Source organism: Carassius auratus, chromosome 1 (genome assembly GCF_003368295.1).
Source record: "Carassius auratus strain Wakin chromosome 1, ASM336829v1, whole genome shotgun sequence".
In the NCBI taxonomy this organism is placed as follows: Eukaryota; Metazoa; Chordata; class Actinopteri; order Cypriniformes; family Cyprinidae; genus Carassius; species Carassius auratus.
The window spans coordinates 25,151,756-25,168,173 of NC_039243.1; the positions used below are offsets into that span (position 1 = coordinate 25,151,756).

General features: G+C 36.7%; 1 protein-coding gene and 1 pseudogene across 3 annotated transcripts; both read right to left on the reverse strand.

Moving 5' to 3' along the window:
* Nucleotides 1-1,499: 1,499 nt before the first annotated feature.
* On the reverse strand, nt 1,500-9,910 carry LOC113105545 (complex I assembly factor TIMMDC1, mitochondrial-like). 3 transcript variants are annotated; one of them, XM_026266677.1, is made up of 10 exons: nt 9,834-9,910; nt 8,674-8,874; nt 8,266-8,431; nt 7,676-7,764; nt 7,056-7,123; nt 6,889-6,967; nt 5,843-5,953; nt 5,633-5,754; nt 4,394-4,486; nt 1,500-2,018 (listed from the first exon to the last, which is right to left on the reverse strand). In XM_026266677.1, exons 1-9 carry the CDS (start codon nt 9,863-9,865, stop codon nt 4,431-4,433), a joined length of 924 nt encoding a protein of 307 aa, XP_026122462.1. In that variant the 5' UTR covers nt 9,866-9,910; the 3' UTR covers nt 1,500-2,018; nt 4,394-4,430. The 3 variants fall into 3 exon arrangements, with proteins under 3 accessions (XP_026122462.1, XP_026122445.1, XP_026122454.1); XM_026266660.1 differs by having other exon boundaries at nt 4,394-4,489; XM_026266669.1 differs by lacking the exon at nt 1,500-2,018 and adding an exon at nt 3,755-3,950 and having other exon boundaries at nt 4,394-4,489.
* Nucleotides 9,911-10,161: 251 nt separating this feature from the next.
* Nucleotides 10,162-16,043, reverse strand: LOC113105557 (protein O-glucosyltransferase 1-like; annotated as a pseudogene).
* Nucleotides 16,044-16,418: the final 375 nt, after the last annotated feature.

Genomic DNA, 16,418 nt, shown 5'->3' on the forward strand with positions numbered 1-16,418 from the left:
CTTGCCACAATCAACTTTGGCTTGCTTATTTGGGAACAAATGATTCCAAATACACTGTTTGAATAGAGCTGAACTGAGCTGGACACTGAGATCAATTATGAACTGACTTTGTTTACTATTGTAAATGATCTACTCAAGCAAAATAGATGTTTTTCTTGTTCAGCACTGCAAAGCTGCTTTGACACAACCTGTATTGTATAAAGTGCTATATAAATAAAGGTGACTTGACTTGACATGACATGTCTTCAGCTGCTTCTTGAAACTTGTGATGATTTCAGAAGTTTGGATGGAGGTTGACCATTCCACCAGAGAGGAACAGAGAAGGTGAAGGTTTTGGAAAATTATTTTTTTTACCTCACTGTGAAGGAACGTCAAGACATAACTCATTCAGTGATCTGAGCTGACAGAAGAAAGAATACACTTGAATTAGTGAATTGAGGTAGGGAGGTGCTGTTTCAGTGGCAGTCACAATAGCCAGTGTATACATATACATTTAGTGTATACATAATTCTGGTTGAAACTGGGAGCCACTGGAGTAAGATCAGAAGGGGTGTGAATTAAGTTTTCTTTGGGTAAATAGAGACCAGGTGTGTTGCGACATTCTATGAGTGAAAACAAAGCCAATATAACTGGACTATTGAGAGGCCATAGAAAGCTGGTTGTTTGTTATCAGCTTGATTTTTGCCTTTATAAAACAGAGCAACAATTCCATCCATGTTGTCACTGATAATATGAGTACCTTTCTATAGTGGCATCCCATTACTCTTTCTGTTTCTGACATTTGTGAACTAGCTACAGTATTTAATTCACTCAAATGAGAATGACACAAACTTGACTACTTTCTCCCGAGGTCATTTTGTGTATAAAGGTGCAATTTACAATTTGTACTCATGGTGATGCTATTGGTCTACCAGAGTAATTAGAGTAATAGCTGCACATGTATGGAGCACTGAGTCTTGTCTGTGCAGTCAATGTGAATTTTTATTACAATTACAAGTAGTGCTGCTGTACATGTTCTCAATTAAATATTTAGTTTGACTGGAATAATGAATAATATATTTCACACGCACTCTACTTTTCCAGTCAGTCAGATGGCTCTATAAATCCATCTATATCCTCTTCAGTAATTAAAAAAATACTGATGTATCAAATTTGGTTGTAAACTTTATAATATGTATTTCACATAAATTCTTTTAAAAAGTCTTTTAAATGTGCATACATTATTCACAGCCATTTTTAATACTGGGTTAATTCTTTCTTGCCTGCTGTTTGCCAAAAGTTATCTTATTTGGAAATGAGGAACAGTATGCTGTCTATTACTGTATCAGACTGTTTTAGGCATTACCGTACATCTGAGAGAAACACAGCTGTTGTCACATCTTAGATTTACATTTAATCATTTTGCAGATGCATTTATCCAAAGCGACTTAAAATTGGGGAATACATAAAGTGATTCTTCTTAAAGAGTCAAACACACAGAAAGTGCTTGTAATACCAAGTTTCAGGCATTGTTCAAATAAGTACAATCTAGAAAGGGCAAAAATAAAGAGAAAGACAAATTATTTTTTTCTTCTTTAAGTTAGGATGAAGTCAAGTAGTGTTGAAAGAGAGTTTTCAGCGGTAAATTAGTCAGGAATCCAGCTTTCCGGATAGGGTTGGGAAGATCATTCCACCAGCCAGGAATGGTGAAGGAGAATGTTCTGGAAAGAGATTTTGAGCCTCTCTGTGATGGTACCACAAGGCATCGCTCACTAGCGGATCTCAGACTTCTGGAGGGGATGTAGGTTCATAGTAGTGAGTGGAAGTAGAGGGTTGCTGAAATTGATGTGACCCACAACCGGAAGCCAGTGCAAGGAGATAAAGAGAGGTTCTCTTTTGAAAAGTGTGAAATGCAGCAGACAGATCCAGCAGAATAAGAATTAATGATTTGAAATCAGCTTTTGCAATCCACAAGGCCTCTGTGACTGACAATAGCGCAGTCTCCATTGAATGGCCACTCCTGAAACCAGTTTGTTGTTCTGTGAAAGAAACAATGATACCTGGTTAAAAACAGGGTTTTTGCTATAAATGGAATGAGACAGACAGGTCTGTAGCAGTCTATAAGAGAAGTGTTTAATGTGGGTTTTTTGAGCAGTGGGGTTACCCGAGCCTGCTTGAATGCAGTGGGGAAGGCGCCTGTGAGGAGAGATGTGTTGATGATGTGTGTGAGTGCTGGTAAAAGTGTAGGAGAGATTGCTTCGAGAGGGTGTGAGGAGATTGGGTCTAGAGGGCTTGTTGTAGGATGGCTGGAGAGGAGAAGTTGTTTACAGAGGAGAGCTAACAGCAGCTGACAAGCATCATCCCTGCTCAATATGCTGTATTATCAAAGAGTAATTTTGACATATAACTATGCTCTTTATGACAACATCAAACCTCAGTAAGTACTGTAGTTATACAGTTGTCTTTGACAAAATAAAGCCATATAAAGATCTTAAATCAGGGCATAAATTCATAAATTTGTGGCCTTAAATATTCTGAAAAAAAAAAAAAAAAAAAGAAATTATATATATATATATATATATATATATATATATATATATATATATATATATATATATAGCTCAGTGTTTTGTTTGGTTTCCAATTCAAATATCCAAAGGTCATTGAATCAAGATACATTTACTTGATGCAAATTCAAGATTTTGAAGAACTGAACAAAATTGAGTTCTATACGTGATCTTAAAAGATTCTTAATAAAACCTGCATTAACCTCTGGTCTAAAAATGCTGTAATGCCATGTGCAATAGACAACATTAAAAATATTCCTTACTTCATTTGTTAACAGCTCAGATATTTTAAAATCAGTTTATTATAGTTTCAGCTGTATATAAACTCAGCAAAAATGAAAAATTATCTGACTTTTAACTGCTTTTATTTCCAACAAGTGTCTAAATTCATATAAATATATTTTAACATTATGGTTTTAACATTAAATTGTTAAATAACCTATTCCTGTCTCTTTGTAGCACTGTCTTATATGTCATTGCCGTTTATTAGCTACATCTGCAGGTGAACAGGGGCCCTGGCCATCTTTCTTCTGGTGTGTTATGGTAAACATTTATATTTATTAATTTGGCAGATGATTTCATTCAAATCGATTTAAAGTTAAGGAATACAACAAGCAATGTATCAATAAACACAAGTGCTGCCCATTATGCAAGGTTTGAGTCATCATTCAAAATAGTTAAAAGATAGGACAGGAGGATAATAAGAGAACAGAAAAAGTGAAGGCATAGAGTTGTATTATTATTATTGGAGGCAGTTAGATTGAAGAGAGTTTTCAGTTGTTTCTTGAAGACTGTGAGGGATTTGGCTGCTTGGATGGAGTTAGGTCATTCCACCAACAGAGAATGGTGAAAGAAAACGTCCTTGAGAGAGATTTGGTGTCTCTCTGCAATGGGACTACAAGCCGCCCCTTGTTTACCAACCGCAGGCTTCTAGAGGGGATATAGATGCATAGGAGAGAGTGGAGGTAGGAGGGTATGGAGCCTGTGGCTGTTAGGCAAGCACCAATGTCTTGAACTTGATAAGTGCCGAGATTGGAAGCCAGAGATGAGAAGTGGTGTGACATGGGCTCACTGAAAACAAAACATGCTACTGCATTCCGTATCATTTGCAGAGGTCTGATTGCACATCTTGGAAGTCCATCCAGAAGAGCAGAAGAGAAGTGACAAGGGCCTGGATGAGAAGCTGTGTTGCATGCTCTGTTAGAAAGGGTTTGATTTTCCTGATGTTGTGTAGTGCAAACCTGTATGATCATGCTTTTTTTGCAATGTGATGTGATCTTTAAAGGTCAGCTGATCATCAAGGACCACCCCAAGATTCCTGGCTGAACTTGATAGGATTATCATTGATGAGACCAGTTGGATGGTAAACTGGTGCTGTACTGATGGGGTGTTGCACTTGCTGTTCTGGAGGAAATATGACAGATATTGTCTAGGAAGCTAGTTAGTGTAGAATATAGATTATCTGTGGTACAATTAACATCTGATGATGCGGTGTCGGGGTGGGAAGAGAGGATAACACCACAGAAGAAAGGAGAAATAGCAGCAGGGTTTGCTCTGTCTTCAGGTTTAATACAGGTCTCAGTCAAGCCACTTAGAGCTGACTGAGTAAGCAAAAGCTGGAATGAAGTCAGCTTTGTTGACAACTAAAAGACAATTCCAGAGGCCCATAGAAAAAGAAAAGGGTGCAATAGAAGAATTGTGGATATGATGCAGGCTAGCATGATTGAACCTTGTTGTGCAAGAGTTTTTCCATTGAGAGACAACAGGAATAGAAGTGCATGTGGAAAGTGGTGGAGAGAGGAAAGGAAAGAAAGGAGAATAAAGGAAAGATAATAAGGTGCATTTACCTTGTCATTGCGCAGTTGAATCACACACGTCTTTACCTCATCGGTCTTCGCACGAGGAGTTTTGAAGCTTCCATGCCAGCGAACAACTTACCACTACTGAAAAATAGGTATATCATCATATGGCTACGCTGTACCAGAGTAGAATTGCAGTAATGTTCCCCACTGATATTTTTTATAGATAGTAGCATAAATAATATGATAATAATAACAAAAAAATTATTTCTTCAGAAAAAGAATACAGCAATATTTTATGGAAAGGCTAATAGGAAGAGTGCAGAGTTAGCTCTGAGACTGATGAGGAGTTCGCTTGAAGGTTAAATGATAGGGATTTGCTTATTTTTGATGAGTTCTGACTATATCAATTTATCAATTTCTAAAAGAAATGTACATTTAAATTGAAAATGACCATTTTCCATTGTTGTACAGCATTGATTGCCATGTACAGCATTGCCTAAGTATCCCCCCAAAGACCTGTTTTAATTTGAATGAAGCCATTTAATATAATAAAAACTGGAAACTTACTGGAAAAAATATTTCATTGTTACAGCATGATGCATACCATAGACTAGAGGGTTAACCCACTTTATAGTGAATAGATCTGTCCATGCCTTTCTAATTAGCAGCAAAGCCTATAGCATGCAAATTACTTGAAATCGAAACTTCTGCGGTACAGTTTGCCACTTCAGCGCAAATGAACAGAAAGGGTTTTGTAGATTCTAATTACAGCTAATGGCAAACAACATTCACAATCAGCATAAAGTTTTAAGTTTAAGGACAATGCAACTGCATGTGCAATAATTGTTTATGGTTCACTGAACAAGTATGGAAAATATTACTAATTTGGATTTTACAAATTATCTTTAAAATATATTTTCAGTGTCCTGAAAAAAAATGGACGTTTCTTTCTTTTTTTCTTTTGCCGAGTTTATTTGGCACTGATATTTTTACATTGGTTAGACCCATCGATTACAATAACACACAAAACAGTTTTTACTTGTAAATGTGTCTAATCCAAATACTTTACCCAACTGAATCAGCTTCATCTGCAAGTGCAGTAAATAGCAATTACAAATGAAAATAAGTATTACATTTATAATGATTTTGACTGAAATAAATAATGGGAGCAGGTACCAGGAATTCAGAAAACATCCTAGAAATATCACATTCAGAATAATCAGCAAGTTTTTGTTAATGTATTTTCAAGTCTCTGATGTTACTAGCTGTCCGAGCACTTTGCACCTTTCTCATTCCTAGCTTGATTGAGCAGCTTCTCTATTCGTTGAACGTCATCATCGGTGTCCTGATGTTTCTCACACTTCATTTCTCCAATAAGATCATCTGTAAGCTTGAGACGAGCATTCCTGTAATGAAGACATCAGCTCAGTGTTCTGTTCAAAATGACTAGTTTATCAGTTCTGTCCTAGAACTAAAAGATTTTCTAAAACTAACCATTCTGCGACTCTCAGCTCATGTAGCTCTCGTCTTTGCCGTTGTCTCTTGTCATGCATGGTCTCGCCCCCCAGCTTCTGCAGACCAATGATTACAACTCCAGCCGGCAGCCTGTTATAAAATCACATATTTGTCTCGGAGCAATTAAGCAATATCACATGAGCGAGAGTGCTGCTGCGCTGAATATAAGCACAGATATAAACACAAGGTGCACAGGTAATCACAGCCATGCAGATATTTAGAACAAAATCAGACACAATATAGCTATGCATTTTGTTCCTGTTTGTTTAATTAATGAAAATACTTCCAGAAGTGAAACACTGGCATTCTATGTACCGCAGGGGTGCAATTCTGATCTGACAGGTGGTGGGACCAAAACTGAGTGCTGGATAATAGTCAACTTTCATTTCAGTAACAATATGATAATATGAAATTCTCAATAATAAAAAAGAACAAAGAACAACTTTTCATGAAACGACATGCCAAGAATTTATTCCATGCGCATATCTCAAGTGAGCAAAATATATAAGTCTCTTCAGGTGACTGTTAAACAGCTGTGTGAGGCTCTTCTATTTAAGCTAATGAGGGGAAAGAGTGAGAAAGTATTAATGAACCTGAAACTAAGATGAAATATAACAGGAAAACTGGGAGAGAAGAAAAACAAAGTAAATGAAATAAAAGCACATCACAGCTGATGGCTCTTCAGATCAAAGACTTCTGTTAAGCATATCGGTATCTCTGATAATGAGAAATGAAAAGAGACAAAAGTAGGATTGGGGGAGCAAAAGGGGGCTGTTTTTGCTGGGAGATGCAGCTGTAAGAAACAGGGTTACAGGGAAGGCCACAGCTGACTGCCAGAACACCCTCAGAGAGGGAGGGAGATGCTAGTGTGATGGAGCAAAGAGTCTAGTGTAGCTCAAGGGTAGACACATCTCTCCAGAGAGAGCAACAGCGCTGATACTGACTGACTTGAGATGCGCGCAGACACACACACCCACACAAGCACCCACAATCTCTCTCTTTATCTGTGTGTGTGTTCTACTCACCCCAGAACAGCTCCTATGGCTGTACCAGCCAGCAACCCTCGAAGTCCCAGATTCAGCCGGAACACTCCTCCTGTGAGAGCTGAACACAAACACAAATCAGTTAACTTGAGGCACAGACACAGGCCTACTAAAGTACCATCACCCAGAGGGTGAGTTTGTGAACTTACCACCTGCAACAGCGAAATGGCTCAGAGCACTTTTGTCTCTGTACACTGTCAATCCAGTACTTACAGTGCTGTAAAAAAAGACATGAATGGCATAAAGCATTTTTCATCAATCCGGAAACTGACAGGCTATTCATTTTCCTGCAACAACAATCCTAGTACAGTACTTCTAATCCAATTCTATTCTGTTTACAGACACAAGCTGTATATATTTCTAAAACTCAGATGTGCAGTTATAATATTGCTGCACACTGGAAAGGTGTAGTTTGTAATTAACAAACCAGCAGTGCCTAAAGAAATGTTTCCTTAAACAGTTCCCCAAAATCACACCATTGGCTAAATCAGTAGTTTTTTCACAATTTTCAAAAAATAGAGTGATGGATTGTGGAATCAGAAGAGAAAACAATGTCAAATTTACAGTCGGAGTGATGCACTGGTGAGGAAGGATGTAATGCTAAATGTCTCCAAATCTGTTCTGATGAAGAAACAAATTCATCTGTGCCTTGAGTATGAGTACATTTTCAGCAAATTGTCATTTTTAGGTGATCTATATCTTTGTCTAATACAAGCGTATTTAAACATCTAATTAAATGTCTCACAAATTAAACATTAACATAACTTACTTAAACATGGTCACAAAAGCTGCTACCCTCCAACTCCACCTCCAGCCAAAGCGCACAAACCCACGAATAGCTGCATTATGGGCTGAGCGCTGGAGAGACAAAATATATACACATAACATCACTGTGTGCACATTTCAGCTCCATTAAAGGGGTCATATGATGCGATTTCAATTTGACAAGTTACAAGCTTTTGGTACATGAAGAAGATCTGTGAAGTTGCAAAGACTAAAGTCTGAAATCCACAGAGATGTTCTTAATCAAAATTAAGTCTCTGCCATGACACGCCCCCCTAAAACGGCTCATTTAAACACACACTAACATGTCTACAGCACTATGTGGAAATGTTTGCGTAATGCCACCGAAGTGTTCACAAAAAGTAAGAAGGCACCCATAATTGATTATTTGCTTCAGTTGCACTACCAAGAACTGAAATGCTCCAGGAAAACTCTTTTCATGATGAGCTAATCAAAATGACCACAGCTGATCACAGTTGAAAGTCAAATGGCTTTGATAAATGACTTCTATACCCACTGTACAAAACAGATATATATTATACCTATATTTTCAGGCTCTGTCATTTTTTGTCTTACCACTGCATCCACTCTGTTTAGGTAAATTTCAGCCTGGCTGAGCTGGATGAATCTCTCACGGGCATGTCTTGCTCCTGGCAGGCCTCCGTAGACCATCCCAACCATGGCTGCAGCAATGCCACTCTTTACTATGTTCCTTAACTCCTCTGAGTACATCTGACCCTCACTGTGTGGAGAGCAGAACAGAGTCAAAGAGATTCAAGTGAAAATATTACAGAAGAATGTCTGATATTGTGTAATACAATTATGGCATAACATCTGGCCGTGCTTAGATAATTGTGAATGAAATCTTATATCACATGTAGCAAGGCCGGTGAAAGATAAATAACTATACATTTAAAGTCCAATTACAACGGCAGAGCAACACAACAGAGTGTTATGTATTGCGGACACATCACTGATACTTACCCCCTGTAGAAAAGATCTTTGATACGATTCCATCCTGTGTCGGGGAACTCTGGTTTACCTAAGTGCTGTGGTAAGGTCTTTGTGGAGGTATCAGACGCTTGGACATTAGGAAGACTCAAATGTGAGCCGTCAAGTCCATGTGCATCTGTCCCCCCACATGTGAGTGAAGACCCCTGCCCGCCTGCAGTACACATCAACAAGCTGTTCAATCACAGAAACACAAAGCCAGAGGTATAAGAGCGTGTTTATGCATGTTCATCCACACGGACAATGCCCTATAGTTAGATGACAAAATCATACAGACAGGCTGCATTTAACACCTGAAGCAACACAGCTGCCAAAAAGAGTTTCTGCATCACAGAGGAATAAAGTATGGAAGCTCGCTTCCAAAATAAATAAATAAAAATAAATTAATTGCCACTTTATATAACATGATTTAATTCTCACAATTCTGAGAAAAAGATAACAAAAAGGTTTCTTTGAAAATACTAGTTTACATCTTAAAATTCGTTTATATCTCTTTATTCTGCCCTTTTCCCTCAGAATTCAGAATTTGTAATTCTCGTAATATATATATATATATATATATATATATATATATATATATATATATATATATATATATATACAAATATTATATTTTATCCTTTATGATTTGTCACCTTTTATCTCACAATGCTGTCTTTCTTCTCAGAATTGATAGTCATCTCGAAATTCTCTCTTTTTCTCAGAACTCAAGAGAAAAAGATCCAGTCGTAACGTTACATTCGAAGACAATCATAATTAAACCAAAGGCAATATATGAATGCTGTTTTGGGGGATAGTCAAACAACAAAGTAGAATTCAACATATTCTGAACAAGTGCAGTGGAGAGAAGAATGTTTAACGAAGCACGAAATAATATTCCACATTCTAAACAAGCACTAATAGAAATCTAGTCATAACGTTACTCATACTGAGTAAGTTACGTTAAACTAAAGACGTTATATTTTACAGTATGTACTGTAGGCGACTGACATCGCTTGACATTATAGGATTATTTGTACAATTCCAAAAAGATTAGATTTTCTGAAAATAAATGACATTACATATGGAGCAAAGCGTAATATAAATCTAGACTTATATATGGACTTGTTCGCACAAAACCCTTCACGTCTCACCTGCTTTCATTCAATGCTTCTTCAGCAACCATTACAATGTCAACATGTTCACTTCCTTAAACAATGGTCCTTTTGCGCCATCAAGTGGTGGAGGACCCAACTGATTGTCTAGTTTTGCTCAAAAAAGCGTCTTGAAATGTTGTTTTTTATTTGTTTTCCAAGCAAAATTTTTATTTTAAAGTCATGTTCTAATTGCAAGGGTGTAATTTCCACACCGTTGTGTCGTTGCATTAAGAAGTCTCGAGCCTTATTTTATATTTTATGCATCATTTCTTGTTTATCTTGGTAATCAAGGGCTTCCAAAGATAAAGGAATAAAGAAAAAAACATTTTCAGGGGTTAAACATTATTACCTTTATTGAAACGACTGGTTTGAGGTCATATAAAAATGAATGTGAAAAAATCTTAAATCTACAGACACTGACAATTATCTACTGGAATACTAGAACATATTCAAAATGGAAGTATCAATTCAGCTCTGTTTACATTCGAATGTTCCACTAGTGGCACTTAAGTGTGAAATCAAAATCATCAATACTTTAGTACTAATACTGCATTACTGAGGTTTTGCTGGTATTGTTCCACTGATCGTGACATAGAAGACATGTTACAAATGGTACAAGTTCATCCAAAATCACTAATCATCATCTGGATCCAGAGATTCTTTACTGGAAAAAGACATTCTGCACTTAATCAAAGTAATCTACTGACAGTGTCTCATGTAATTAATATATGTGGTCTTATGGCCTAGATGACAGGATTTCTTTGAACTGAAATAACTAGTCCACACTATTCAACTGAAATAACCCCATAACTCAGCAAAGGAAAAATGTCTACAAACAAAACTTATGACAACAACAACATTGCAGCAACAACTTCTCTAAGGCATTCTGGCAGGTTGTTGTGTGTTGTTTCACAAATTATTTTTACAGTTTGTTACACTTGCATCAGATTTAACAACACACTTCAAACTGACTTCTTATGACCTTAATGCTTTGAAGACACCAAACATATTTTAGATGTAATCTTCCTGACATCAAGATGATGAGGGTCTAGACAGATCTTTTTTTAATTATGCAGATCGATATATGGTAACTTAACTGATTTTAAAACATTCCTTTAGTTCTTAACCATTGATGTGATATAGACAGTCTTGAAGACATTTGGCAGGATTCACTGGATTAACCGCACAGAGCTGCCTTTAAACGCTTTTCTAAGCCAGCTAAGATCAGTTTAAAGAGCAACAGAATGAAGAGCAAGAATAAAGGCAAACAAAAAGAATGATGATATCCTAAGGTCAGAGTTCAGATCTGCTGGCTTTGTGGATGATCTGATTGTAGTTTGTTTTTCTCTTGGGTTTGTATTTGAGCAGCTTGCTAAAGTCAGTGAGGAGCCTTTCCCAGTAACAAGACACGTCCTCCATACGGAGATGATCCAGAATAAAGTTCTGGCCCCTAAAGAAGTACAGAACCATAAAATTAACTATTAGCACAGACAATGTCTTAAAGGCATATTTCAGCCAAACATATATAATATGTTTACATTACATAACTTATATGCTCCTTTTTTCTTCTGCAGAAAATAAAGGAAGCTAGTCTAAACAATATTGGTAACCAATTTATTTGGTTTACCATTGACTTCCATTAAGAAAAACACTTCCACGTTTTTCTAAATTTCTTTTATATTCCAGAGAAAAAAAGTCATACAGGTTTGGAACATGAGGGTGAGTGAATTTTTTGGTCTCTGTATATACCTGACAAACAAGATTAAATGATAAACTCATTTTTTCAGTCTGAACAATTTGTTACCTTAAAGCAATTTCTTCTGCTACAGCATCGTTTTCTTTCACAAACTGAAGCAGCTCTCTAACAACAGAAAGAAAAACGGTTTACATGCAGTTCTCTGCATTTAATTACTTTAACCGGTCTGGAACAATATGAGGGCAGGGTAAACAATGACAACATTTCAACTGAAGATTTTACACAGATCCGTAATTTCTAACATTTCCTTTTCCCCATATATGCAAGACTGAAGAAATTGGTGCTTTGATTGCTCTTGGACATGTCATTTGACATAGAAATACAGATGTAACATTGTGAAATGCATAAGGCTTTTGAGCACAAACTTAGATTTGAACTCTTTGTCATTGTCCACTGGCACATTAGTAAAGTTTAGCAAAATTGTTAATGGAGACAAAAATGACTGGAATTAAAATAACTATTTACTGTGTTACAGAAAAGAGTGAATATGAGCTAGCCAGAGGAAGTTACCTGAGATCAGACAAGTCCTGTTTGACAGGAATGTAGTGAAACCAGGGCTTGAGCTGTGGGTAGAAGAACTCAAGCCAGTCCTCGCCGACGTGAAAAACCAGCGAGCCACACAAGAACAGATGCTTCAAGCGGAAACTAGCAGCCACACCTCTAAAGTTAAAAAGGTATCTAAGAGATAGGGAGAACAGACAATCTATAACAAAATGTCTAAATGCTGATTCACTGACAGACATCTGTTTCTTTGCTGTAGCTCATGCAAAAGCAGAAATCAGACAGGTCTTACTTGTATTCACAGTGGTCAACTAGGGGAATTTCTTTGGCAAGGGGTCTACCCAGAGTATCCTGAGGGGGGGAAAAAACACCACAAAATAGTAGTTCTGATATGACAAAGTCTAGAGCAAATAGATAAAACAGATTTTGAGTTTGCTGAAAATATTAAAGCACCTCTAGCTTGGTCTAGATTAGTATTACCCAAGCCTGTCCTTGTATGCCCCTCAAAATCAAAGCAATAATGATACATATAAAACTGAGGGGCTGCCCTGTTGGAATTCACCTTCACAATAATAAACTGGATATAGCAGAATCAGTGAACCAAACTCAGTTAAGGAGACAGTTCAGATTCTCCCATAAAGCAGCTCTAAAAGAATCAGTCTTTTTCCTTGTTCCTTTTATGAAACTGTATGTAACATGTGAAATGTTTCCATATTAAACCATGGAATGAGTTAGTATACACTACATGCTATTTGTTGACAATAAATCATTATTAAAAAATATATAAAAATACATTTCTGAAAGTTAAGTGTCTTTCAGGCCCCAATTAAGCAAGAAAAAGACAACAGCAGCAAGGCACCCAAACTCCATTAGATGACAGAAATGGAGAAGAAAAAAGGGATGCCAAAAATCAGGCTCAAGTCAGGAGGCCTAACCTGATTTTACCAAGTGAGACACGTTCCTGGGACAACATCGTTGTTGACCCTGGAACAACATTGTGATTAACCAATCAGATTTGAAGAACCAGTTTATAGATTTTGTGAAGTTTATGCTTAAAATCAGTGTTTGGTGCTTGTACATCAGTGTCATTCATCTATCATTTCCTCTGATTTTAGGGATTACTCATGGTTAAGGTTAGGTTTAGGTGTAGGGATATGGTTAAGAATATATTTTTGGAGTAAAATGTTGTTCCAGGGTCAACAAAATATGTTGACCTAGGAACACATCGGACTTGGCAAAATCAGGACGTGCAAGTCAGGAGACCATTTCAGCGGCCTAGGCGAATGAATGGTTCGATACTGATCGAGGATGCCTTTTATATGTTAAATAAGGAGAAACAAACCTTCTCTGACTTCCAGGCCTGGTTCTTGGTGTACTCAGCATCCACAAGTTCAGGGGCTTCTCTTGAGAGAAGGATCAGAGGGTCCCTTTCTGAACTGGTCCTACAAATATTGGCAAAACTAATAGCTTACCCTGAAAACAACACTGCATTTAAGATTATGGAGACACAACTGACCTAGAGCCTCTAAAGAATCCTTTTGGATTTTTTTTTCTTCCAGGGCCATCGAGCAGCTGATCTGAAGAGTGTGAACTAAACATTAGAATATATCTGGCCTGAAATAAATCGACTGTAATGCAGTTAGCTCTCTGTATATTCTCAAGCTTTCTTAAATCTCTGGTGCCCACTTCTTTAGGTCATCCCTCATGAGGTCCCATCGGCCCAGTCCAGTGGGGTAAATAGGCCATACAGCAGGACCTCCCTCCCAAAATGTCCATGCAGGGTACATGATGTCCTGGTAGTCTGCAGTCTAAACAATGAACAAAAGTATAACTATGTGAAAAGGCATTACAACAATTAGAACCCTACTAATATTCATTTTGTTGTGGAAATAAATGAACCAAGCACTTTCTGAATGTTGAAAATAGGATTTTCTATTCACTCATATTCTTTTACCAAAAAAATATATATTTTGTAATATTTAAAAACCAGAAATTGAGGGCTTATGACGTCATTGGCAGGCGAAACTATGAACCTATGGACACGGTGCATTTTATACATTCTTTGAAACAGTTCACAAGTCAGCAAAATATATAACACTGTTCTAGTGGTTTTGGGATAATTTAATTAAAAGATCTTACATATTGTGCCTTTATTAGAAAGTGAAGCTATGGGATCAGTCAGTGTTAGTAATCTGAAGGCAGAGGCACAAATTAATGTAAGTTGCCTTAATATAATTAAGCATGATATACCATATATTCCTGAGATGCCATAAAATAAAATTAGTATATTGTTCAATGATGATATACTGGTGTGTGGTTGTACACACCTTACTGAAAGAAAGTACAGGCATGACTGGCTGAACCCATCCAGGAACTTGTGGATAGTCACGCACATTAATCACCACTTCCAGATCTGGCAACCGGTTAATCGTTTTTAGGATGAAGTGCTCAACACCACTGCATCTGCAAAGAAAGGATAATGTCTGATATTCAAAATCCATATGCACACCATAGGGTCATGGTTTTACTTAAAAAAAAAAAAAAAAAGAATAATAATAATAGTTCACCAACCTTGCTGGAAACATGCAGCTTTGTTCTCTGTACAACTTGTTCCCGATGATCTGGTAGTGCGTACCAACACCTCTGTGGACCGTGTCTGCCATCAACCCCTCAGATATACCGTTTTCAAATGGCCTAAGGTCACCTTTTAAGACACTGCAAACAAAAGAGTGATGGAGCAAAGTCTACATTATTTAGCTGTATGCATCTGCAATGTATGTATTCTTTTGTTAGATCTTCTTTGAACAAGGGCTACTTTATATTTGTGAAGTTGACCTGAGATGACAGCTGCAGTTCTCCTGATTGCATGACTGGTAATTATTTGTGACTTCTGTGATCTTCTTCATGAATGACTGCCAGCACTTGGCTGATGGAGAGAGAGAGAGAGAGAGAGAGAGGAGAGAGAGAGAAACTGTTCAAAACACTTGTCTGTTCATTCAATATTTATTCTAAACACAGATTGTTGACAACTATAGAAGTAATACATGCATATTTTCAAAACCGTAGTTTTGCAGGTTTTATGAAGGTAAATTTAATAAATAAATCAATTAAATAGAATGCAATATATCAATAGGGTCTCTAAATGTAAATGTCTTACAAGCAATACTTGAAAGTTTGATCTTCATTACTTTTTAATTCATTTTACATTCACCTTATGATCACACTACAAAAAAATCTATGCTCTTTCTTGTAAATTTGTCTCGTTTTCCATTGCAAATGTCTAAAACATTAAACACATTTACTTGAGAAGCAAAAAGGCATATGATATTATACTGACTTTTTTTTAGTATGCTAACTGATCAAAATGAAATGAGTTTATGATATTAAAAAAAACGACAAAAAAAAAAAAAACATTATTTGCCAATGGAATTAGAAAAATAAACCCAATTCAAAGGAGAAACTTTTCTTTCTCCACTGAAAGATATTTTTTTTTTTAAGCAAAAGCACTTCATTTTTGTTCTCAGAAAACAAGACTTCATTTGAACAATTCGCACCATAAGTAAATGTATCTTCATTAAAGGATGTTTGGATTCTATATTGCAAAACAAGACAAAAATACCGAGAAAGATATTTATATTTGCAATATATATATACATTTGCATAAACATTTTATGCCGTGCCTTTGTGAATTTAAGCCTTCAGAAGATTTGCTGGGTATAAAAAATAGCTAACTATAAAGACGCAGTTAAAGAATCTACATTTAATTAACAAATTAAAGCGCGACCGACCAAATATAGATAACTGCCAGCATCAAACCAAAATTCTATAAATCTCACCGTTATCTGAAAGACACAATTCAACTCCATTGATCAGAAGGATAAAAGACGGCATGAGCAGCCATGGTAACTCCATTTCCCTGCATCAATTAAGCGTGACTGACTGGCTCGATCTGAGAAGTCGATGAATGTACTAGCGTGGCCTGAAACTAGATTAAAAGTCCCCGATTTGACTTACTATTTTAGTGGATCCCTAAACATTGGAATAGCTAGGGCATTTTAGTAAAGTAATAATGCTTCCTCAGGGGGTCAACTGTAAAAAAATAAAATAATTTTTTTACTATAACTACGGAGAATTTACAATATAGCCTAGCAGTTAGGATAGTGTATAGCTAAATATTTTTGCATTATTAACGTGAATGTTGTAATGTAAAAAGTCCTTTAACGTCATGCCCTCACTTGTTCTTGACTCAACATCCTATACTTCACAACGGCCTGTAGGTGGCACTTGGGCTTCATTTAATGGCTGGTTATGTTAAACTGTAAATC